Source organism: Phocoena phocoena, chromosome 2 (assembly GCF_963924675.1).
Source record: "Phocoena phocoena chromosome 2, mPhoPho1.1, whole genome shotgun sequence".
NCBI lineage: Eukaryota > Metazoa > Chordata > Mammalia > Artiodactyla > Phocoenidae > Phocoena > Phocoena phocoena.
The window spans coordinates 114,381,195-114,406,528 of NC_089220.1; the positions used below are offsets into that span (position 1 = coordinate 114,381,195).

Here is a 25,334-nt window from a genome sequence, read left to right on the forward strand (position 1 = left end):
CACCTGCCAGCTCTCCCCCCACCTCTCTTATCCCAAAGAAATAGCTGCGAGGAGAGTAGGGCCCAGCCCCCAAGACACAGAGCAAGGGAGAGCAGATAGGTTTTGTGCAGAACGTAGAGGTCCTAAGGATAGGAAATCTGAGCTGCTTTGGCCTCAGTGGTCCTTTTAAACCTTGAAGAAGAGTCACCAGTGGTATTCTATATCCTTCTCAGTTTGTGTCATCTGCATAAGTTTCCTTTATCTAATCCGTTGATTAAAATGTTGACAGATCTGTAGTATACTATACTAGATGGACTTAGCTTTGACTCCATCCAACATAAATAGTCCCAACCCTCATGATATTCCACTCTCCCCACCCCCACCCGCATCTGGGGGCTTGGGGCAGGTGCTGGGCCAAGGTTAGTCAGACCACAGTGATCATATCCAATCCACAGCACCTTCCATTTTATTGTTTTATTTACAAACAGGGTGAAGTCAACTGGGAAAATCGGGTAGGGAGTCAGTCTGGGCCATCCAAATGTGGAGTGGTTCCTGGGTCAGTCTCCACCATGAAGGCCGCCTCTTCTGTCCTTTTCCTGCCCCTTGGTAATGGCCTCTTGATTCCTCAGGGCAGCCTCGGTTGCCGCTCCTGAACCCTTTTATGAGGGCAGGTGGATCCTGGGGGAACGGGGGTGGTACGAGGGCTGGGGCCCCCTCAGTTTGTGTAAACCTGAGTTCCGATCACACGCATGATTTCCTTCTGTATCTTGGGGTCCTGAGTATTAATGTTGGCATCGCCCACCTGACCATCCTCATATCTGCCAAAGATAGGGCAAGTGTGAGCATAAGAGAGAGAACAATACCAGAATAATGTCAACCAATGGAACTGCATTTAGAGGTGTGGCCATCCCATCCAAGAAGTCAAAACCCTTTCTTGATACTCTTTAGGGTGGAAGAGATTCAGCTTATCTGGTTTCCTCTCAACAGACCTTTATCTATACCCATCCCTATCCTCCAAGGGGAAAGTCCCAGTGCCAGCTCCACTCAGGTAGCCAGGGACAAGTCTCTGATAACAGAAACAGACTTTCCCAGTAGTCACATATCATTATGCTCTCACCCTCACTCCTCCAAGTAATTCCCAAGGAACCCTCCTAGACTTACACAAAGAAGAACCGTGTGCAGACATGGTCGGACACAGGGCACACCCAGATGTTCCCATGCTTCTGGAGGTCCTTAGATGTAATCACTGGGAAGAGAAGGGCCAGAAGTTATACATACAATGCTTGGGTCAGAGAGTCCAGGCAGGGAAGGGAAGATATGATGCTTCAACATCAACCTTGGCTGGATCATGTGCCAAAGTTGCACCAGAAATAAAGGTTGGGGACCCAGAAAAACAGGGACTGGGTGAGATACCTACCTTCACAAAGTGCTATACAGTTTAGATTCCGACTCTGCAGGAACCTTGATTGAATGGATCGGGTCTGGAAGAGGAGAGCAGAGCCAGGTAGATGGTTATAGCTTTCCCTAGAGAGGCTAGTTAGCTGGTAATGGTTGGGGATGGGGATTGGGATATCCAGCCACCCCCCTGAAATTTTTGCTTTCCATAATCAATCTGGATGAGTCCAGGCTTCCATCTTTACGTTTTCATGTCACTGGATTTAAACTCAGTCTCTGCTTTCATACTTATGACTGAGGCCACAGATGACTCTAGAAATGTGTTCATCTTAGAACATATCTGATTCCTTCAAATGATCTTTAAACCACCCACCACCACCACCTCCACCACCACCTCCACCACCACCATTGTTTCCCCATCCATCTCTGTAGCCTAAACTTATCCCAGAGGAAGGGTCCTGCCTCAGTGGAGCAACGGCAACTAATAATACCTGGGGGATGGTATTCATTCTGTTATATCTCTGGACCAGCTCGTCCTTGGAGGGCATCCTGTGCTGTCCTTTTCCCATTCCTGTCACAGAAAAACAAACCAGTTCATTCACCCATTCCTTAGTCAAATATTTACCGAGTGCCTACTATGTGCCAGGCACTGAGCTAGAGACGCTTGGTGATACAGCAGTGAATAAAGCAAACAGTGTATCTGCCATCACAGAATTTAGTCTGATGGAGATTACAGGAAAGGAACAAATAATTACAACAGAGCATGGTAAGGGTTATGATGGAGAGAATATAGAGCACTGTGTGAGCCAGAGGAGAACTAACCTAGCCTCGGGGTTTGAAGAAGGCTTCCTGGTGACAGCTATGCTGAGAACTACAGGATTAGGAAGAGTTAGCTAAAGGAAGAGGGAAGAAGTATTCTAGGCAGAGATAATAGGATATAAAAGGCCTGGAGGAAAGACAAAGCAGTGTGCCTTAGTTTGTACCAGCTTAGTTGATGGCAGAGAAGTGGTAAGAGATGATGTGGAAGAGATAAGGTAGGATAAGATCAAGCAGGCCTAATAGGCCATGTTAAAGCAAATGGAGTTTATCCTGAGAACATCTGGGAATCACTGAAGGGTTCTAAGACAGGGAGTAACACAAGAAATGAGTCAGGAATGAGGGGCCTAGAAGAGTGGTGACATCAACACCTCAGTTGGTCAAATGCCAGGCTGAGTGAAATGAGTGGAGAGGAAGCAAGCAGAGCAAGTCAGATCTGCTCTAGTTCAAAGTTACATAAAAAGCTCTGACCAGGGTCATTCAGAGAAAAGGGAAAAAGCAGAGCAGTTAAGTGATGAATAATTTCCCACAGGTAACCACAACGGCAACTACCTTCAAGAGTCCTGCTTCCTTCAGAAAGTCCTCCCAGACTTGAGGAAGAGGTGCCAATTCACTCATTTTCACCCTATCTAAATTCATAAATCCTCCGCCATCTTTACCCCTCACTGAATAGCCCTGTTTATAACATTTATAGATTCATTCTGGATTCTTCCTACTTAGATGTGCAACAGTGCTTGTGTGCCCCTATTCCCAACTCTTTCTGGCCTATGATTAGGACTTCAGTCTCTGTATTCAGTTTTATCACAGGCCCAGCCTTATCACAGTCAGGAATGAGTCTGTGTATGAGACCATGAGACCCAAGAGGGAGACGGATGAGGATGGGAAATGATGCTATCATTGCAGGCCATAAGCAGGGCACTTATCTCACCAGTCCACCCTGGAACTTTCTATTATTACTAACTCCACACTGCTGCAAGTCTTGGTTTTGTGATAGCCACAGTATAGAAGTAGGGATGATAACCACTGGACTGACATTCTTCACTGCTCAGGCTGTCAATTCATCATGCACTCACACTGAAGCCCCGTGACAGATTTACTGCCCGAACAAAATTTAGGGCAATGAGAGCCTCAAGACTTGAATTGCCAATTTCTTTCTCCTACAGGACACCCACCACCCCTCTGTTTACAACTTCTCCATTAGCCTTAACTAGGTTTAGCTCTGCATCCAAACATGACTTTCTCAGCCTGGGTATTTCAGTGCACGGTTCTGAGTGAAATTCCCATTTAGGTTCTATCCCAGATGTTAAGAGAGAACAATCTGATTTCTATGGCTGGTCTTAGAGATGGCCCTTATGATATAATCCAAATCTTGTCCCATCCCAATCCTGTTGCACACTGTCCTGACCATAATGACCCAATCATCTTTGTCAGTTTTCCTGAGACCAGACACCCTGAGAACCTGGAGGCCAGAATAATCTGCTTTGTGTCCAGAGTATACACTTGTGAGAAGCTTCTAAACACGACTAAACACATAGATGGAGTTTACCATCTCCTTTCCCACTGTCCCTCATTTTAACCTGCTCACTATGGCCAAGGCATTAGGGGCTCCGCTAGTCAAATGAATGCTCTCTATTTACAATGACCCCCAGAGGGCACCCAATGTCACTAGGCTACAGATACCCTGAGGAAAAATAGAGAAAACCAGAGCAGAAAGGGGTGGAAGGAAACATACAAAGAAGACAGAGTTGGCCAAATGCTGGAGTTAACTAAAATAACTTGGACATTTACACACATCTCACCCAGTATCAGAGACTCTCACATATCTATGGGGCGCTCAGACTCAGTCATTCAAGCAAAGCCTACCCTGTGAATACAATATAATGATAAGAACACTGGCCTAGAAGTTAGGACTGGATTCCAGTCCTAACTCTGCTACTTAGATCTGTGTGACCCTAAGAAAGTCATTTATCTTTTCTGTGTATCTTTTCTGTGTATCTGTGTAAAGTAATAAGAGACTGGACAAGATGACCTATAATTCCAGTAGTAAAAGCATAAGGTATTTTGTATCTATAATCAAATCGACCTTTGGAGGGAGAAGGATGGTGCTATATGATGTTTTTACGTTATCAGTACATGAAGAAGAAAGTTAAGAAGTCAATAGAGATTCCTGGCTCCATCTAATAACGAAAGGTATTCAGGCACTCAGTAATAAACAAAGGCCAATGGGAGAGGAGAGAGGGAGAGAACAGGGAGAAAACAGACAAGAAGAAAGAATTTTGTGGGCAGTAAAAGCCAGGAGGATCTCACTACTTAGAATTAGAGCTTAATTAGAGGGAGGCTCAGGCTGGGACAAAGATAAAAATTGTGGAACCTAGACAAAGTCAAAAGAGTACCCTGATCCCACCCTGACTGTGGACCCCAGGCACAAAGAATAAGATTCATTCACACATTCAATAAATATATATTCACTGGGCCCTTACCCTTCTTGGATTAATCATAACCTTTGGTTCACAACACACTATCATTTATTTAATAGGACAATGAATACCTACAGACCTAAGAACGAAATCCAAGAACTAAAACATTAACAGTGACTTACATCTAAGTGCTCCTAACTCTATCCCAACTATCTGCCTCCACTTGGGAGGTATCCACTATCCCAAATTTTGAGTTATTTTTTTCTTTAGTTTTATCATGCACACACACATTGCTAAATAATTTTAATTTTTTTAATTAATTATCTATTTTTTGCCTGCATTGGGTCTTCATTGTGGTGTGTGGGCTTCTCATTGCGGTGGCTTCCTTGTTGCAGAGCACAAACTCTAAACGCACAGGCTTCAGTAGTTGTGGCTCATGGGCTCAGTAGTTGTGGCTTGTGGGCTCTAGAGTGCAGGCTCAGTAGCTGTAGTGCACAGGCTTAGCTGCTCCGCGGCATGTGGGATCTTCCCGGAGCAGAGCTCGAACCCATGTCCCCTGCATTGGCAGGTGGATTCTTAACCACTGCACCACCAGGTAAGTCCTAATTTTAATTTTTGAGCAACATAAAAAAGGCATCATACAGTAGTCCTCTGGGATTGCCTTTTTTTTTTTTACTCAACTATTATTTACTCAACATTTTTTTCCATGTTGCTGAATGCCACTGTTGGCTCATTTTCATTGATGAATAATAATTCATTGTAAGAATATATTAAAATGTATTTATCCATTCTCCTGATGATGAGCACTTGGGTTGTTTCTAAGATTTGCTGTTGCAAACAATATTACTCTGAACATTCATGTACACACCTTTGGGTGCACATATGCAGAAATGAAAATGCTGGGTCACAAGGATAAAATTTCTCAGCTTTATGAAATTTAACACCAAATGTTTTCCAAAGTGGTCGTACCAATTTATATTCCCGTAAGTGATAAAACAGATCCTGCTTATCTGCAACCTCTGGTACAATCAGAGGTATTATCAGATTTTTTAATTTTTGTGAATCCACGTAGATGCTACATGGTAAGTGATTACGGTCTTGCTTTTACTTCCTTGATTAACAGAGGATGAGCAGCTGCTCATATTTTTTGGTAATTTTTCAGTGAGATGGCTGTTCATGCTGTTTGCCTTTTTTTTTTTATTGGGTTGTCTTTTTATAATTTGTAAGAATTTTTAAAACGCATCTTTATTACTAATCTTTTATAGTTGTATGTGTTACAAATGTCTTCTGGTTTGTAACTTGCGTTTTCACTTTCTTAAGGTGTCTTCTGATGAACAGAAGCTTTTCGTTTTAATAAAGTCAAATTTACCAATCTTTTATGATTTGTAATTCCATCTTTTTCTATTCTCTGGGTGATTTTGTTTAAGACTGGGATAATTTGTTCTTTGAAAGTGTGACTTAAGACTCACTTGTAAAATTATCTGGGTTTAGCAGAAACTAACACACCATTGTAAAGCAATTATACTCCAATAAAGATGTTTAAAAAAAAATTATCTGGGTTTGGTAAGTTTTTTGTTTTGTTTTGTTGTGGCAAATTTGAAACTACTATTTCAATGTATTTTACAATTTTAGAGCTATTCAGGCTTTCTATTTCTTCTTGAATCAGTTTTGTTAAGTTATATTTTTCTAGGAATTTATCAATTTTGACAAAGTCTTCAAATCACTGGCATAAAGTTGACAGAATTTTATTAGCTTTTAAAATTTTGCTCTATCTATAGTTATATTCCCTTTTTCATTCATAATATTATTTAATTGTGCTCTTTTTCTTCTTAATCAATCTAGCCAGGTTTATCTGTTTTGTTAGTTCTTTAAAAGAATCATCTTTTGGCTTTTTTGAGCCTATCTGTTGTACCTGTTTTTATTTCACTGATTTTGGTTCTTACCTATATTAACTCCTTTCTTCTACTTTGTTTGGTTTATTCTGTCGTTAGAGACTTTTCTAGTTCTATTATTCTGGAACTAAGTGTTATCTTTATAACAGTTACAATTAATGGAGAATACTAAATAGTAATTTATAAAAATCTAGCACTGGCCCCTTCATATGGTAGACATGCAACTATATGGTGGCTCACTTTTATATAGAGACTATACAGAACAAGAACAAAAGAAGACTGAAAAGGAACTCCGACATAAACTTGAAACAATGAGAGAGCTAAGTCAGATTCGTTTTCTGAGCTGGACGAAGCTGAACTCATCTCCTGACTAGAATCTGGACATTGTTTATGCCTTATCTTTGGAATAAAATGCTTCCTCTTGCATTCAACGTGACTAATATAAGAGTGTATAATTATACATAGTTTAAATTTTAAAAGGTGGTTGACAAGGAGGAGAACAATGTCTTCAGAAATGTAAGCCAGTGGAAGGGGTTCAAGCCTTCAAGTGCATTCATATATAAACTCGCATGCACGTGGTGTGTACACACACAATCTATAATGACAGGCTAATGCCAACACCAAAAATGTGTTCTCCGAAGAGCCTAGTTTCATTTCCCAGTTATTCCTTAACCAACTCCCAGGACCAAGGCCCCACAATGAATAAAACCATCCCCATGGAGAAGAGGATACCTAAGAGAAAGGGAGATAGTTTGCCTCAACTTGCAAAGAATCTAAATTCCTAATGAGAGAAAACAGAGAAAGATTATGTATCCATGATTGGGGAGAGAGCTGACACAGACCAAGTGTCCATGATGGAAGAGGAGACAGCATAGGATTATGTATTCACAAAATGGATGCAATGTAAATAGAGTCAATGTGACCACAGATTATTTCTTACCTGAGTATCCAAAGGAAATACTGGAGATGGGGCTCAGGTAGATGCCTTTGCCATAGGCTGCTCCATGCAGCTTGCAGGGAAACACCAGGATGAGCAATATGAGCCTGGGCCCACCCGTGGCTGTGTATTAGGCAGCTACAAGGCTTATCCAGCCCTCTGTCCCTCCATTTAATCTTCTCACTCGCTCAGATAACTTTAGGCACCTACTCTTGAAAAGCTGATTGGCTGAAAAGTGGATGCAAGTTAACCCCTTTGCCTGTGAAATAGTAGATATTTATGCCGTGGAGAGTGAGGAGTGGCAGAGCCACTGAGTCAGTTCCTCAGAAGACATGCTCCTGTCCCTAGGCCTTGGTATATATGCAGATCCCCACCCTCCAAAAAGGAATGCAGAACAGGCAGTCAGGAGGAGGAACAATAACTATTCCTTGGAGTCTTGCAGGGCAAAGAAATGTCTCCTATATCAACTATCTGAATGAATAGTCACATATATTGAAAAGCTCTAACAAGTTAATTTATCACAGTGGCTGCAATCAGCAATTTATTATTTCTACCTACAGCTATATGCCCATTCCTAAAAACACCAAAAAACACAGGCTAGGGTCAAAATACAACAGCCACGTTCATTCTATACATATAGTTTCAACTTCCTCCCTAGCGAAGCCTCACGGGAGGCTAGGTTTGAGGACACTGAGGCAAAAACAGTTGAGTACTCTAGAGTAGACTTCAAAACTGAGTGGGGCAGGGAGGGGGGTGGAGAGAAAGGGAAAAGGGGCACAGCCTCACCTGCAGTTTGGTGTAGGATGCATTGACCAGCCCATTGCGCAGGATCGAATGCCAGTTCTCAATGTGGGACCCACTGTAAGGCAGGGTAGAATATATGTCTCCTCATGGAATGAGGTTCCCAGGAGCACTTCCAAGACTGCCACTCCCACCCATTCTCACACTCACAGGACATGAAGATGGACACAAATAAACCTAGCAATGGATATGCACATGGATATAGTCACAGGCATGCAAGATGTGTGTGTGTGTGGCTAACCCTTACATTTTAATATACAGTCTCCTCTTCTCTCCCACACTTCAAACAGTCCCATCCTAAATCCTCAACTGCTGGTTCAGTATTTTCATTTGCCTTTTATCCTGATATCTCAAATTAAACAAATTCATCTCAAACTCAACACGATTATCACTGATCCCAAATATGGCTTCCAGTAATGAGTTCACATCTCTTTTAAGGAAAGGGTACCACCAACTCCCTTTAAGTTACCTTTAATCTCTCTTTTTCTCTCTCTCCTCTCACAACTGGGCATAAATTGCTGATTTCCTTCAAAGTAGCTTTCAAATCTATCCCTGCTATAATCTGTTCCTTCAACCACATATTTTTATATGTAAAAGTCATTTCTCCTCAACTACATCACAAGTGGCTTGAGAGTAAAGACCATATCTTACGTATCTTTATCCTCTACAGCACCTACCACAATAGCATGTAGTATCTGTTGACTGATTGGTTGATGGACATAGATAACACAAACTCATATGCCTCAAGTGAACTTGCCTTCCCATCCCTCTACATTATTTCTGCCTTATCCAGCACCCATCCCCAGCCCCGCCCCACTCCTCACTGGAAGGCAAAGGTGCTGCCATAGAGCTTCTTGGCGGTCCGGAACCGAGCCTCCTTGGCGGGAGGGCTGCTCAGCAGGAGGAACTGGTGTGAGGTGTGCATGAACTTCAGCTGCTGCCCAGGGTGGGGGTGGGGTCAGGAAAACAGAGCAGAAATGGAGATCAGGGAGGGAAGGGAGCAAACTAGGCTTGCACTGACCCCAAATAAAGGAAATATGTGTAGGCCCAAAGACTACTGAGACAAGCCCAACCAGGCAGGTCTAGGACCAATTCAGCTAGCTGGTTTGAAGCCCCTCCCTGCCCCTCACCAGAAATTTAGTGTTTAGAGGGAGAATGGTCACTTACCCTGCTGAGAGGTAGTTTGACAATGTGTGACCTGTTACTAGAGATGATCCTAGGACAAAACAGAGAAAAAACAAAAAGGTAGAATAAGTGTGTGGTTAAGCCATCCTGAACAAAGTAGCAGCCTTGCTCTGCCCCTGGGAGAACAAGCAAGGATTCCAGGGCTGTTTGAGTCCAGGACACTATCTGGATATTCCTGTGGGTGGTAATGTTTGTGTATAAAAATGTAAAAGCGAAGTTACTGACCAGGGACCAGCAAGTTACTGGGTAAACACAATGGATGAAAGAAAGAGAGAAGTGGGAGGTGGGCTGCTACATCTAGGGAGAGAAAAGGATAGAACAGAAGGTCAGCACAAGAGGTCAGCTACCAAAAAAAGTTAGAAAGGTAGGGTCTGTATTAGAATGGTGACAACTTACACTTGGGATTTAGAAACTTAGAACTGGGGCTCAGGAGCCATCCTGCCTGAGCTCAAAGGAAGGCTGAAGGCTCTCAGAGATGAGGGGAATGGAAAGCTATTGTTTGAGCTGCAGAAAAAGAACAGAAGAAACTAGAACAAACTTCCTGAGGATTTGGGGACAGACTGGGCCATATGTAGGCTGAACTTACAGGATAGGAGAGAACAAAGGCATAAACTGTTGAGGGCTCAGCAAGGGAGTATTATCTCTTATAGTGGACATGGTGTTTTTCTTTTGTGCTTCACTCATGTACCTGTGATGCCATCCTGGATGGTCTATGCCTGGTCATTCCTCATACTAAGAGGGAGCATGTTGCATTGAGAAAGTACTAATGTCAAAGGCTGACTAGACAGAAGGAAGTAAGCTAGAAGGGGAAAGCTATGTCAGGAAAAGAGAAGAGAAATCAAGAGAACAGAAATCAAGATCAGGGAGGGAGGGCAAGGGGTGGAGGGAAGTAGAGAAAGGTCAGAACCTTTGCTAGGAGAAGGGAGTAATAATAGTGCTTCAAGGCTCTGGACAGTCCACATCAACAAGGAAGGGCTTGAGATATGGAAAGGGCACAGAAGAGGGAGACAGACTTCTCTGCATGCATAGAAACCCTAACTGAAATGAAGTGTTAATTCCGACATGCAAGCAGCACTCAAAAACCTACTGGGAAACAAGAAACACCTGAAGAGAACTTGAGACATCACATTAGAATTTGTGGGCTCTTTGTAGGATCTGAGTTCCTGTCAAGGGCAGGTGTATCAGTAAAACCCAAGAAAGAGCAGCCATAATATCTATAACCTTGGGAAGGATGCTGAAACCACCTCTAAGAGAAGGTGTAGGCTCCATGTCCGACACTATGCCCCATTCCCCCACCCGCCAAAGGATGAACCATTCTACTCATACCACTGCAGAAGAGGATGGGCCAGGGGATCCAGCTTGTCCATCTGCTTCTTGATTTCCAGATATGAGCCCTGTAAGAAAATGGCCGTAAGGTTATCTCCCAGGAGAGATGGGAGCCCTCCCACTTTCCACAGACTATCAGGGGCCCAGGGCAAGGTAGGCACTGAAGACCATACCAAACCAAGAGGAGATGGGGTTCCCACCCTCAAGGACCCCAGTCAGGTTGGGAAGACTCATAAATAAATATGAAAATGACCAAAAATGCTTACAAAACAACATGCAGGTGGGTCTCCCTCATTTTATGCAATTCCTACAGCCCTAAAAAGTTGATTATAAATCAAAATAAATAAATAAATAAAATCAATGTCCCAGAAAGATTAGGCTAAGGAATCCTGTGATAAAACTTTACATAAAACATAACAGTCCTTCTGACAAGTAAATCATCCCTCCTGGGTGTATGTTATGTGTTAATCTGAACTGTGATATATAGGATTTGCTGAGAAGAGGCCCACCTGTAAATGTGAGTACAAATGAATGTCTATTCATGCAGAGATTGCAGACGAGGGGTGGGGAAGTCTGGTGAGAGACAGCCTTGATTCAAAGGATGGTCACTGCTCCATGTGGCTGCCCCACCCCTAGAAGGATAGAAGATGTAGGCCCCTGGGTCTAGTTCCTTACCTCCAAGCCCCCCTCCTCACCCTCCCAACCCTGGACAGAGGTCTTTCCCTCACTTCTCTAATGCCCTAAGAATTATGGAAAAAACATTAAATAGGAACAACTTGTGAAGGAATTAGCAGCAAAGGTAAAGGCTGAGAGAGACATAAGGAGTGAGAAATAGGAGTAACAGAGCTAACAAAACAGAGAACAAAGACTGGGAAGGCTAAAGAGGGAAAACTAAAGAGAATACAGTGAGGGATTTGAGTAGCATCTCTACATCTTCACTCCACTTGCATGAATTTCAAACAGAACAGGGCACTTGAGTGGGCAGGCAGGCGACAGGCAGAGGGTAGAATACCTGGGTCATCTCCCGGATGGACATCACACTATCCAGAGCTTTCTGAAGTCGTTCATAATTCTTCTTCTGTGGGGAATCAATGGGAAGAGAAGAACCAGATGAACAAAAGTGGAGGAGAGTAAGATATGATGAAAAGGAGGGGCCAGATGTACAAAAGAATTCTAGGTCCCAGGGAAACAGCATAGTATGTCATGGAAAGAACACAGATTTAATGTCAAAAAGTTCTAGACTCACATGCTAGTTCTTTTTTTTACTAGCTGAGAGTAATAGGGTAAGTTACTTAACCTCTTAGAACCTCAGAATCCCTGTATGTAAGTGATGATAAAAATTCCCACTACCCTCAGAGAGATGACCTGAAGATTAAATAACGTATGTAAAGAACCTGGTATAGTGCCTGATACATAGCAATGAGAGTAATAGTGAAGCACTGTGCTGGGTACTTGTGATGGTTAATTTTGTCAATCATCAATTGTGTCAATTTGGGCCATGGGTGTGTCTGGGTGTGGCTGTGAATGGGTTTCTAGAGGAGATTAACCTTTGAATAGCAGACTGAGTAAAGGAGACTGCCATCCCTATTCAGGTGGGACTCATCTAATCAGCTGAAGGCCTGAATAGAACAAAACAGCTGAGTAAGAGGGAACTTCTCCAGCCTGCCTGCCTGGAGCTGGGACATTGGTCTTTTCCTACTTTCAGACTGGAACTGAAAAATCAGCTCTTCTTGGATCTCGAGCCTGCTGGATTTTGGATTGGAACTTACACCATCAGCTCTTCTGAATCTCCAGCTTGCCCACTACAGATCCTGGTACTTCTCAGCCTTCATAATCACATGAGCCAATTCCTTACAATAAATTCCTTTCTCTAAACATCTCCAATTGGTTCTGTTTCTCTAGAGAACCCTAACTTATACAATATTTTATATATATTATCTCCCATTTTTATAACAGTAGATATTATCTCCTTTTTACAGATAAGGAAATTGAGGTTCAGAAAGGTTAAGTGATTTGCCTAACACCATTCAGCTAGGGAGTAGCAGAACCTCAAATGGAATCAAGGTCTGTCTGGCTCCAAAGTCTGTATTATTCCCTATCATAACAGAACTAATATTAATCGTTCTCCCCTTCTTCTGAGAAACTCAGAAGTTATTATTTATCTTATATTATTAGTTATGTTTAGTTATTTATTCACTAAAACGGCTAAAGCAAGAGTTCCCAAGAAACAAGTGCTCCATTTCTTCTGTCCCCTTATTCCAAGCTGTTGGAATGACAGCCCAAAGTCTTCCACTGTCTTTTAACACCTTTGTTCCTGAGTCCTGATTTTCTTCCCAAGCAACTATACCTTAGGATTAAAGGCCAGAGTCTTGGGATCAGTGGGGTCCACCACAGAGGGATAAGGCTCAAAGATGATGCTCTTTCTAGGGGACTCCAAAGCTGCCCTACACATGGCCACCAGCAGATCCACCACCTTAAGAGAAAGGAGAGAAAGGGGGCAAAAGCTAAATGATTTCCCAGTGCTGGGAGTCACACAGTACCCAGCACAGGCCTACCTTCTGGAGGTTCTCAGCATTTCTCTTTTTTTTTTTGCGGTGCGCGGGCCCCTCCCGTTGTGGAGCACAGGCTCCGGACGCGCAGGCCCAGCAGCCATGGCTCACGGGCCTAGGAGCTCCGCGGCACGTGGGATCTTCCCAGACCGGGGCACGAATCCGTGTCCCCTGCATCGGCAGGCGGACTCTCAACCACTGCGCCACCAAGGAAGCCCAGCATTTCTCTTTTTAAAAGCGAATATGAGGGGTGGAAGAGGGATGGATTTGGAGTTTGGGATTAGCAGATGCGAACTATTATATATGGAATGAATAAACAACAAGGTCCTACTGTATAACACAGGGAACTATATTCAATATCCTCTGATAAACCATAATGGAAAAGAATTATGAAAATGGATGTATATATATGTATAACTGAATCACTTTGCTCTAAAGCAGAAATTAACACATTATAAATCAACTATATTTTAATAAAATTAAAAAGACAAATGTTTATGACTTTTTCATTAGAAGATATAACCTCATTATAAAAATTCAAGAACAATGTTTAAAACGGTGATTAAAAAAAGAGAAAAATCATCCCCTTGCCCCCAAATCTCACTCCTCACAGGTAACTACTGCTAAGTTTGATGTATATTCTTCCAGATATTTTCCCTACAGAAACTGTTATTTTATTATATAGGCAATAAAAAAAAAAGAATTGTATTATACATACTGTTGTGTTTTCTTTTTTATATATGCTATAATTTTCTATCCAAAAATTTCTACTGCAAAGGACATACCATCATTCTTTAACTGGACCCTGTACAGAGGGGCTTGTATCCATTTTTTTTTTTTAAACCTATTATGAACAATACTAGGGAATTCCCTGGAGGTCCAGTGGTTAGGACTCTGCGCTTTCACTGCCCAGGGCACAGGTTCAAATCCTGGTCGGGGAACTAAGATCCTGTAAGCCACGTGGCGCAGCCAAAAAATAAATAAGTAAAATATTTTTAAAAACCCACTATAGTGGGGTTTTTTTATACTATAGTGAACATCCTTACATAGAAAAGCATTTCTGGAGATTAAATTCCAAGCAGTGAAACTGCTGTGTTCCCCAGCCTTTCTTGATCCCAATTCCCCAGCAGCTTTTCCCTCCCCCATACCTCTGCTCCAGTGGCCACCTCCTCTGCAGCTCCAGACATGACTCCCAAGGTGTAGAAGGAGAAAACGCACAGTTCACGAGTACAGACGGCTGGCTGAATGGACATATTAAAGAGATGGTGGTGGCAGGAGGTGTCCAATAATAAGGTATCATAGTGCAAGAGGGGTGCCTGAGCTCAGACAACTCTAGATTGATATTCACATATCCTCATCTTTCCAAATAGGACTGCTGAGATTTGCTTTCCGAGAAAAACAATTATTTCTAGAGTCTCAAGGAGTGTGGACAGAATTCTACCTTTACCATAGATCCAGGAAGAAAGGAAAAATGGAGAGATGAGGAATTAAGGGGCCTCAGCTAAGGGTGCAAGAAAGAGGGTCACGAAATAGAGGCATATACCTTGAGCATGGACCCATTCTGGAAGACATGCTGCTCATCACACACCACGCAGTACTCGTTCAATGTTGGAATCCTCTGCTCTGCATATTTCATGATCTGAGGAGAGAAGAGATTCTACTTATCTTTTGGAAGCCCAGACCCAGATGTAGGAAATAATCTGAACTTCTTTTCCAGTTACTCTCCTACCTCCCAGCCCTGTGCCTAAGGTAGAATCTGTTCTTGGATCCTGCACTTAGTTAAACTGATAGCCTAACTCTAGAGCTAAGACTATATAGTATAATAAAAATAAGATCAGCCATGGTAGAAGACCTGGGTTAAGATTCCCCCCTACTACTTAGTACCATATATAACTTTCAGCAAGTCAATTAACCTGAGCCTTGGTTTCTTCATTTACAAAGTGGACATTATTCACCTCACAAAGGCACTGAGAGTAAAAAGATGATTTCTGTGAAAGTAGTTTATAAACAAGTACTAATCAAACTATTAACATTAGTTGTAGTAATTACAGATTGCCCCCATGTGACAAGTGAGTATTCAGTCCATGATCAGATGCCTGAGAAGCCATTTTAACTACCTAGAACAATCAGCCTGTAAACTGATCAAGACCATAGATAAAACTCTGTGCTGGGAAGACAGCACAAACCCAGAGCTCATGCAGCAATATCCTAAAGTTTTTTTTTTTGTTTCTTTTTGGTTTATTTTGCAGTACGTGGGCCTCTCACTGTTGTGGCCTCTCCTGTTGCGGAGCACAGGCTCCGGACGCGCAGGCTCAGTGGCCATGGCTCACGGGCCTAGCCGCTCCGCGGCATGTGGGATCTTCCCGGACTGGGGCACGAAACCGTGTCCCCTGCATCGGCAGGCTGACTCTCAACCACTGCGCCACCAGGGAAGCCCCTAAAGTTTTTTTTTTTTTTCCTAAAGTATTTTTTATACACTCTGTCTTAACATGGCTTTTGCAACCATGTATACTTTGTGCATAAATCAAATTGCTCCCATTTCACAAACTTTTGGGATGGTAAATGGACATGCAAGGGCTTTTATTCATTCATTTAATGCAGATTTATTGAATGCCTACTATGCACCTAGCTCAGTGAAAGGTCTCCTTGATTATTCAATAACATAAAAGACTGTCTTCTCAGACCCCATACTCCAACAGAGAAGATGTGGTATGTACACAAATTAATTACAATTCAAGGCAGCATATGGCACCTGACACATCAGTGTCATATAAAACAAAAAGCATCAAAAGAGTTCAATGAGAGGAGACACACTTCCAGCTAATACACTTCAAGTAACAGAGAAGATTTTATGGAAGCTGGCATCTGAGACTTGACTCCAATAGGCAGATATAGTGAGAAAGGTCAGTGGAGGGAATGACATGAACAAAGATAATGGGGACGCAAAAGTGAAACCATGGGGCATCCCTGGTAGCACAGTGGTTAAGAATCCACCTGCCAATGCAAGGGACACGGGTTTGAGTCCTGCTCCAGGAAGACCCCACATGCCACGAAGCAACTAAGCCCGTGCGCCACAACTACTGAGCCTGTGCTCTAGAGCCCACGAGCCATAACTACTGAGCCTGAGTGCCACAACTACTGAAGCTGGCGCACCGCAACGAAGAGTAGCCCCTGCTTGCTGCAACTAGAGAAAAGCCTGTGCACAGCAACAAAGAGCCAAGGCAGCCAAAAATAAAAATAAATAAATTAAAAAAAAAAAGTGAAACCATGTCTGGAAAATAAAGAGGGTTTAAAAAGAAGCAAATGACCAGAAGCGGCTAAGCAGTGAAAGTTTGTGAGGAAAAGTGAAGCCCACTTGAGCAAGGATGTGCGGGATCATAAGAAAATCAGTGTCAATCCTTCTCTCATCTTGGCACCAGCGCACTTAACATTTGCAATGTCTCATTTGGCACTTGATCGTTAAGTGGTCTATAAGCGTTGTCTTCCCAATAATGCTATAAGCTTCTTGACGGTGGAAACTATGCCTTCTTTTCTCCTATCCACACAACACTCAGTATAGTTCTGAAAGCAGAACAGTTCAGGAAATGTTTGCTAACTGACTGAAGAGCTGGGAGATGTTAGGGGATCAGATGGGTCAGAAAACAGGGGAAAAGGCTTTGGAATGAATCTTTGGACTTGATTACCTGGACAAGGAATCCATATTCCAGAGTGGGGATGTTTTTGCAGTGACCACTGACCTGATGAGAGGAAAAAGACAGACTCCGTGAACCTCCTATGAAGCTGGTGACTAGAAAGACCTCACTCACGCCCACTACCTAAAATTCTCTTAAAGTAGCTAAGCCCTAACGCTGATCAGTCTAAGTAATCCCCAAGCTGCAGAGAAGACCTTCAGACATTTTTGCCAAGGTTCTTAAAAAAGACTCACCTCAAAAAAAACAAAACAAAAAAGACTCACCTGTCCTTAAACCCCTTCAAGGTAGGTTGAATAGGTCTGTAAAGTAGCTGACTACCAAGTCCTAACCACAACCTAACAAAAGCATACATGACATCTCCGTGGGATGCCCAACCCCAGACTCTCTGCTTCATGACATACTATCAGAGAAGCCTGCCAGACTGTTCAGATATAAGTTCACAACTATTAAAAAATGTGTTCCATTCTACTCACTCATGATTCATGCCCAGGTTTGGTTTATGATGCCTGGACAACCAGACCCCCACCCCATTTTGAGAAGCTGTATTCCCACATTTCCCCTCCCACCCTCTGACACCCAAGTCAAACCCTCCTCAGCCATGTACCAAAGGAGAGGTCCATGCTGGGGGAGGGAGGCCCACGTGCTGGGGGCACTGGAGACCTGCCTGGGGGCTGGGAGGGTAGCCAAACACCTCTACTTTGGGGTTCTTCATGGTGCAGGAGATGGAACGGTTCATGAGGCGTCCAACTCGAAGCTCTGGTACACCCAGTTTGCCTTTCAGCATGGAGTCCTGTATGATAGGGAAACTCGGAGACCTGAACACAGAGCAAAGAGAAGTGATGAGACTGAGGATTCAGTATGAGCACTAGAAGAGGCCTGGAGGGACTTCCCTGGGGGTCCAGTGGTTAAGACCCCGCAGTTCCAATGCAGGGGGTGCGGGTTTGATCCCTGGTCAGGGAACTAAGATCTCTCATGTCATGTGGCATGACCAGAAAGAAAAAGAAAAAAAAGAAGAGGTCTGGAGATAAGAATAGATGAAATGACCTAAGCCAAAGAGCAACTCATATCTGAGGAAAGTTCCATTGGATCAAACTGTCAAAGCAAGTAGATCACTACACAACTGGTTTGATTTTTATGTCATTATCTATGTGTTCTTCAGATCGGAACATGAAGGGCAGGCAAAGGCAAAGCCTAGGTCATTCTCTGCAGCATCTAGGCCAGGTAAGGAATGATACCCTGGAGAGGATGCCTGTTTCACTTAGTGTGTGTGTGTGTGTGTGTGTGTGTGTGTGTGTGTGTGTGTGTGATTAAACTACTAGGCAAGAAATAGTTGGACCCGAAAGAGCCTAATGTCTGTCTGTCTGTCAATAATGGTACCTGGAAAACTACAAATCTGGGTTTGTATTTGCCTTTGGGAAGATCAGAAGGCACCAGGGGGGATAAATGTAGGCCTAGGATCAAAGAATTGAGCAATATTTATTTCCAGAACCTAGGTAATAAATCAATGTGCCCTTCCATAAGAGCAAGGACTTGGGGCCTATTAGCTCTGACTCTGCCTCCTTAGGATAGGGAATAAGGATAAGTGTCGAAGAAAGTAAAGATGGAGAGATTAGCATACATTTCTCCAAACATGTACCATGCGCTAGGTACTGTGTTTTACATAAAGGACAAGATATGACTACTGGGTCAGGAGCAGAAGGGTAAAGACACATAGGGGACAGGACCATGTGGGTGGTATTAGTAGTTAAAGGTACAGAATTTAGAGGACCTAGGAAGAGGATAGAATAATTTACATAATCAAGAAAGTGGGGTGGAGGCTTAGTTGAGATTACAGTGATTAGAGATAATCAGCTCATGGAGAAACTTACTTGGGGATGGGTGAGAAGATGCTGAGGCCAGCTCGAAACTTCTTGATGGTGCCACTTGCCTTGAACCAGCTGTGCCTCTTCTCCTGCTGGGTCTTTAAGAAATCGTTGCTGAGATGTTTCCATTGTTGGGATGTAAACATACCCAGGATCCTAAAGAATTAAAGAGCAACAGGCTTAGAGAAGCTCAGGCAGGGGAAGCCCAGGTCAAGAAATAGGACTATGAAAGGCAACTAATCTAAAATTCAGACCCAGGGACTGCAAAGCTAGCTGTTGTAGGGGAAGGTGTGTCTCAAGACCCCACTGATAATAATCTTAGCACATGGAAATGTACTGTCCTAAAGTACCTCTTTACCTTCATGGGTAAATTCCCACTCCCTTACCTAGTCTAATGGACCAGAAAAATTCTTAGATGCTTTGCCTTTAGAGGGAGATCTCAAAGGTGAGTCTTCAAAGGCTGTGAACCTGGCAATTTACTGCCAAGAAGAGCTATACTGAAAGTGGAACAGAAGTGATGAGTACCACCCTCTGCCTTATGAATAGTGAAGAAAAGGACAAGGGACACGAAGGGTATAACATTGTTAGGCAAAACATTACATCCCCAAATTTATGGTTTCCAACTTGGGCTGGGCCCTCAGCTAGTCTTGTCAGTCCTTTCACTTGTCCTTGATCAGTTCTCTCTAGTATCACTCTACCTTATTATTCTAAATCCTTATCACCTTCTTTAAGCTCCTAACTTCACCTACAACTGATAATCTCTCTTCTCAATAGAAAAAACTGAAGGCATGAGATATCATCTTCCATAATTTTGCAACCTTACTACAGAATCCATTTCCATTTCTACCCTTACTTGATCCCTCCATTCTCTGGAGACAAGGTGACCTTCCTATTAAGGATCAATTGCTCTATTTGTCCTCTAGATCTCAGCCCCTGATGGGACCTTGATCTGTCAATCATCCCCCTCTCCTGTCACTTCCTTTACTGAAGTCTACAAAAAGTTTCAAGTTTCTTTACCTCAGCCTAGCTACCTCTCCCTCTTCCCCTTATATCCTCATCCAAATTTCTTAATCCACACTTATTGTTTCTATTTTGTTGCCAATCACTCACTTCTCCAGAATACTTACTGTATTCTGGTTTCTACCTTCACCACTCCACTACAATTGCTCTCACCTTGATGCTAAATCCAACAGAAACTCCTAAGTTCTCCTCTTACTCATCCTCTCTGGCATCTGGCCCTCCTTGTAGAAACGCTCCTCCTTGCCTTCTCTGACTCTATTCTCTTCCCATTGTTCTCCAATTTCTCTGACCTACCTTCAGTGTTTCTTCTTCCTCTACCTACTCCTGCTATTTTGTCTGGGTTAAAGGGTGTTCTGCCCTTGATTTTATTTTCTTCTCATTCTATCATGCCCTTTAGCAATCTCATATTCTACACTGGGTGCAAGTCTCACCCACACACTGCTATATAACTTCAACCTGAACCTCTCTTGTAAGTATCAAATCTACATATCTAACTCTGTATTGAGCATCTCCACTGGAATATCCTAAAGTTAACTTTAAACAACATGTTTAAAATGGAACTAACTAGCTGTCCTCATCCCACAAACGTGCTCTTCTTCCAAATCCCTATATAAATGAGTGGTATTATAATTTACCCAGACATCTAGGCTGGAAACCTAAGAGTAATATTCCACTATTCCTTGGCTCTTATCATATACAACATACCCAAATCATTCTTCAAGTCTTATTGATTTTAAACCCTGCAAATTTCTCTAGTCTATCTCTCATCTCTAATCTTACCCACAGTTGTACTTTGGTTCAGGCTTTCATCATCTCATGTATGGACTTCTACAAATGCCTCCTATTAAAATAGTTCTGGTCTCTTATCTCATCCCTCCTACCTATTTTGCACAGTGCTACCAGAATGGTGTTTTTTTTTTTTTTCTTTTTTTTGCGGTACACGGGCCTCTCACTGTTGTGGCCTCTCCCATTGCGGAGCACAGGCTCTGGACGCGCAGGCTCAGCGGCCATGGCTCATGGGCCTAGCCACTCCGCGTCATGTGGGATCTTCCCAGACCGGGGCACGAACCCGTGTCCCCTGCATCGGCAGGCGGACTCTCAACCACTGTGCCACCAGGGAAGCCCTAGAATGTTTTTTTAAAAACTAAATCTGACCGTGTCCTTTCTCTGCCTAAAACCTTTCAATGCTCCCAAAAGCCCAATATCCTCTCTGATTTGGACTCCTTCCTGCTTCTCTGGCTTTAACTTTAGTTCCTACCATTCTCCCCTTGCATTTTACTAGCAATACATAACTACTTGAAGCTTCCTACACACATGCTGCTTCACATAACTATGCCCTTGCAAATGTTATTTACTCCATTGTCTACAGGGGCAACTCTTATCCATCCTTGAAAACCAGTAATCATCTCCCTTTCACCTTTCATTCATCCACCTGCCACCAGACTGAGTTACACCTACATCTTCCTCTGTGTTCTTTCTAAATCTTACATATTCACTTGTATTAGAACATGTGTCCACTGGACTCTATTTGGAACTTGACTGAGTTTACTTCTCAGTATTGTATACCAAATGCTTAGCAAGGTGCTCAACACATTCAATAAATTAAAACTGTCTGAAATCCTAGAGTCCCACTCTGAGGAAATGTGATGAGCATGACTAATTCCAGGGTTGCACTTTTCCTTAAATGCTAAGTACTGATGAGTTTCACCTCTCACCTCCAGGAAGCCTCAAGGCCAGATACCCCAGAAACACAAGCTCCCTTACCTAACCATAAATTTGGCTCCCCAAATTTATTTTAGTCTTTCTTGGGCATATCTCAGAAATACACTTTTGGAGGGAAACATTCAAGAGTCTGCCTGCCCATCCACATGTCCATTTCTCTTTCCCTGAATGTTCATAACCAGAAAGATCAAAGTTCTTACTTTTTCAACTGAAGACCCAGCCCAAATCCTTCCTTATTTGATGGCTGGAAAACCTCAATTGATGGTTCTGCAAAGAGAAGAGAAAGCTCCTACTATGTATCCATGTCTATCCTCCTGGGGGTCTAAAGCCCCAGTTCAGTGGATTAGCTTCCTCAGATTCTAACGGTACTCTAAACAATAATGATGGACAAGGGAAATATCTGAGGCAGAGGGTAGATTCTGGGAACTGTCTGACCAATTTCAGATAGCCTCAACTTATACTGGAAGTTGAGGGGAAGGGGAGGAATAAGTAATATCTGGGAACAGAAAGGCCTTTAAGGCATGACTGTCAGGCAATAGGGTATGAAGACACCAATGAGAAGAGACTGAAAAGCTCCTACAAATGGCCTACAGATTACACCAACAGGTCTTGCTCCTAGTTTTTCTCTACCTCAGTTAACTTAGGACTTTGGATGAGACCACACACAGAGCACCCACATGCCCAAAGTCACTGCCTTTACCCGGTCCATCAAGGTACTGGGAGAGCGAAAATCGCAGCCTCAACACAATAGGTTCTGTCCGGAGGACCTTCCAGGCTGTAGAAACTTCCTCCTAAAAGAGTAAGGTCAATAGTTTCTAGTTTAGCAACAGAGAGGAATGGACTTGAAGTTTTCACTATATGATACACACATGCACACAGCACTGTCTGCTGATGATCTAGGAAAAACAGGCATGAATAATATGTGCTTCAAATACAGCAGTCAGGAACAAGACTCCAGGCCTACATGGCAAAATCCACAAGCCCAACTAGACATGTTGTTGGCAGGTACCAGCACCACTTACATCGAGGAAGCTGATGTTGATGTGGAGGTCAATGTCCACGTCATCAATAGTTCCATATTCTCTATAGAGATACAGGCAACCACAAGTGAGACTCATTAAGGGAGAAAGAAGGGAACAGAGACTGAGGTGGAGGGAGAACTGAGCCTGGGGATAAGGGAGAGGGAAGGGTGGAAGGCAGCTCTGTATTTAGGTTCTTAGCTACAGCCTGAAGCCACTTTTATGATCTGGGCCTTTGCCAGGCCAGAAGCGCTTCTTACCTCAAAGGTGAAACTATCAGCCTAGAGGAGTCTAGGATACGAGGGAACTTCTAAGAAAAGTGGCTATACTTTCCTACTTACTCCTGTCAGCCAACCTCAAGTATTCCAAACAACTCCCACCATCATTAAGCTCAAAACTTATCAAGGTCCACTGACCACCCGCGTCCCTATCATACCATAAAGAAAAAACCTCTACCCTTTTAACAACTCAGAAAGAAGTGGCTGAGTCCCCTGCCATCCCTGAAGTAGAGTCCCACCTGATGGATACAGAGTTTTCACTGTAGATCTCCTTCACTGCTTCAATGTCTGCATCAAGCTGTGGGTGTCGATATAAGTCAGCTGCACAGCTCCCCTAAGTCAGGAGGAAAAATGGTGGAGGGGAAAGACAGAGGGGAAGAGATGAAAAACAGAACATGACGAAACATCCAGGACAGGGATATCAAACTACAGCAATACATACAAGCAAAAGCTGCTTATGTGAAGGGGCTTTTGGTGGTGGCCATAGTTGGGCCGACAGACAAGTTTCCCTCCATCACCACTCTAGGAAGTTTTAGGAGACCAACTGCAGGCTTTGCTTAAGGAGTTCACATCCTTAAGCCTCAGCTTCTTCTCTCAACCCTGACCAGGACACTTAGGGATCCCTTCTGTAAGAACTCAGAACAGACTGAAGAGTACAGAATTTAACTCAGATTGGTTCTGTCTAGAGTCCAACATTCCTGCTCAGGATCATGCCCTAGGCAGTGATAGCATTAAACAATCATTGGTAGAATAATCTTTTAAAATTTTGACCCTAATGAATGAAACGACCCCTGCTGGCTAGTGAGGGAATAGCCAGAAAATAATGTTTTACAACTAAGAACATATGGGTCAGCGGTCCCCAACCTTTCTGGCACCATGGACCAGTTTCCTGGAAGACAATTTTTCCACAGACCAGGGTGGTGGGGGTGGAGGGTGGGGGTGGGAATGGGGATGGTTCGGGCAGTAAGGCGGGCAATGGGGAGCGATGGGGAGCGGCAGATGAAGCTTTGCTGGCCTGCCGCTCACCTCCTGCTGTGCAGCCTGGTTCCTAACAGGCCGCGGACCACAGACCCCTGATATGGGTAACCTCCATGTACAGAGGGTGTAGTTTACACTGGGAAAGATATGAGTTCCAGGCAAGAGCAAAGATATGAAATCAGCATTGACAAGACAATCCTCAGATTACATTGACGTTGTATCTTCATCTCTACTCCAAAATAATCTTTCATTCTTGATGTATCCAAAGAAAAGCACACATTTAGACCATCCAACACGGGTTTTGGGGGCTGTAATCTCACCTGAACGCCATAGAGAAATTCCTCTGATTCATTATCTCCCTCCGAATCATCATCATTCCAGAACTGGCCTTTGATGTCCTAATGATGAGAAATAAGGATACAACCCTTTGTTGGGTCCCTGTTATCCCACGGAACAGAGTGGGGTTAGGATGGGAAACAGGTTTCCACAAAGAATGGGAGGTCCCTTGGGATAGAATAACTGAGGCCCTAATCCCTTTGCTCCCTTCCCCTCACCCTTTGGGAGCGTCTCACTCTCTTCCTGAATCTGGTCATATCCATGGTCTAGCACTGACTTGGTGTCATGGAGGAAAGCAGTAGGGAATTTTAGCCTTCTTAGGTATGGGGTATGATGATTGAGGCTCTGGTAGCCAGTGGGGGAGGCATGAGGAAGATTTCAATGTCAAGGTTGATTCCTAGGCATATCTAAGTTCTAGTACAAGCTGGCCTCTTCTGGGTCATTACCCAAGGTGGCTCTCAAGCATACCTAGCTCTTTTGTCTCATAACTCCTTTTCTAACCCTTATTTAACTCTCCCCTTCCTTCCCAAGAAAACTCCCTATACACACACCAAGTAATACTGTTTCCATGCCCCTTCTCCTTCCTTTAACTTCAAACAGCCACTCTATTTACCAAAAGGGTAGGAGGGAAAACACCGGGAAAACGTGAGGTCTGCACTTTGTTCCATCTACCCCTGGATGATCAGTTGGAGAGTTGGGCAGTCAGTTCTCACCATTGGGTCAGTGGGTCACACACACTCCCAGGTCAGTGCTAGGCAGCACCCCTCCATACCACCAGTTGAACCCAGGCCAACGAGATGGGCATTTAGGAGGCCACAAAGGGAGACAAGGGAGGGAGGGGGAGATGTCAGGGGCTGACTGGAGATCTGCTGAGGAAGGCAGGCTCTACTGTTGTGGTGGTAACAAGTCACTGTCCTGTAGAAAGTAGACAACAATTGATCTCATCACCACTTAATAACTGGGTGGCATATACACAAGCACACATTTATGGGTACACTTTTATTATACATATGTACAGACACTTGCACACAGAGACATACTTGCATGCATGTACACACACTTGTACACACAGTTCTTTAAAAATAATGAACCGTGAAAGCACTATACAAACATAAGACATTATTGCTCTC

The 25,334-nt window shown here is 43.3% G+C and overlaps 1 protein-coding gene across 1 annotated transcript; it reads right to left on the reverse strand.

Annotated features, from left to right (window-relative positions):
- Positions 1-694: 694 nt before the first annotated feature.
- Positions 695-24,943, reverse strand: PARP6 (poly(ADP-ribose) polymerase family member 6). The gene is made up of 22 exons (XM_065900319.1): positions 24,918-24,943; positions 24,189-24,266; positions 23,130-23,224; positions 22,616-22,676; positions 22,294-22,384; positions 21,794-21,860; positions 18,858-19,007; positions 17,654-17,804; positions 16,981-17,034; positions 14,841-14,936; positions 14,446-14,538; positions 13,096-13,221; positions 11,761-11,826; positions 10,749-10,816; positions 9,405-9,453; positions 9,062-9,174; positions 8,223-8,295; positions 7,440-7,509; positions 1,866-1,945; positions 1,397-1,460; positions 1,141-1,225; positions 695-797 (listed from the first exon to the last, which is right to left on the reverse strand). The coding sequence occupies exons 1-22, from the start codon at positions 24,918-24,920 to the stop codon at positions 695-697; spliced, it is 1,836 nt and encodes a 611-aa protein (XP_065756391.1). The 5' UTR covers positions 24,921-24,943.
- Between the last annotated feature and the right edge of the window lie 391 nt (positions 24,944-25,334).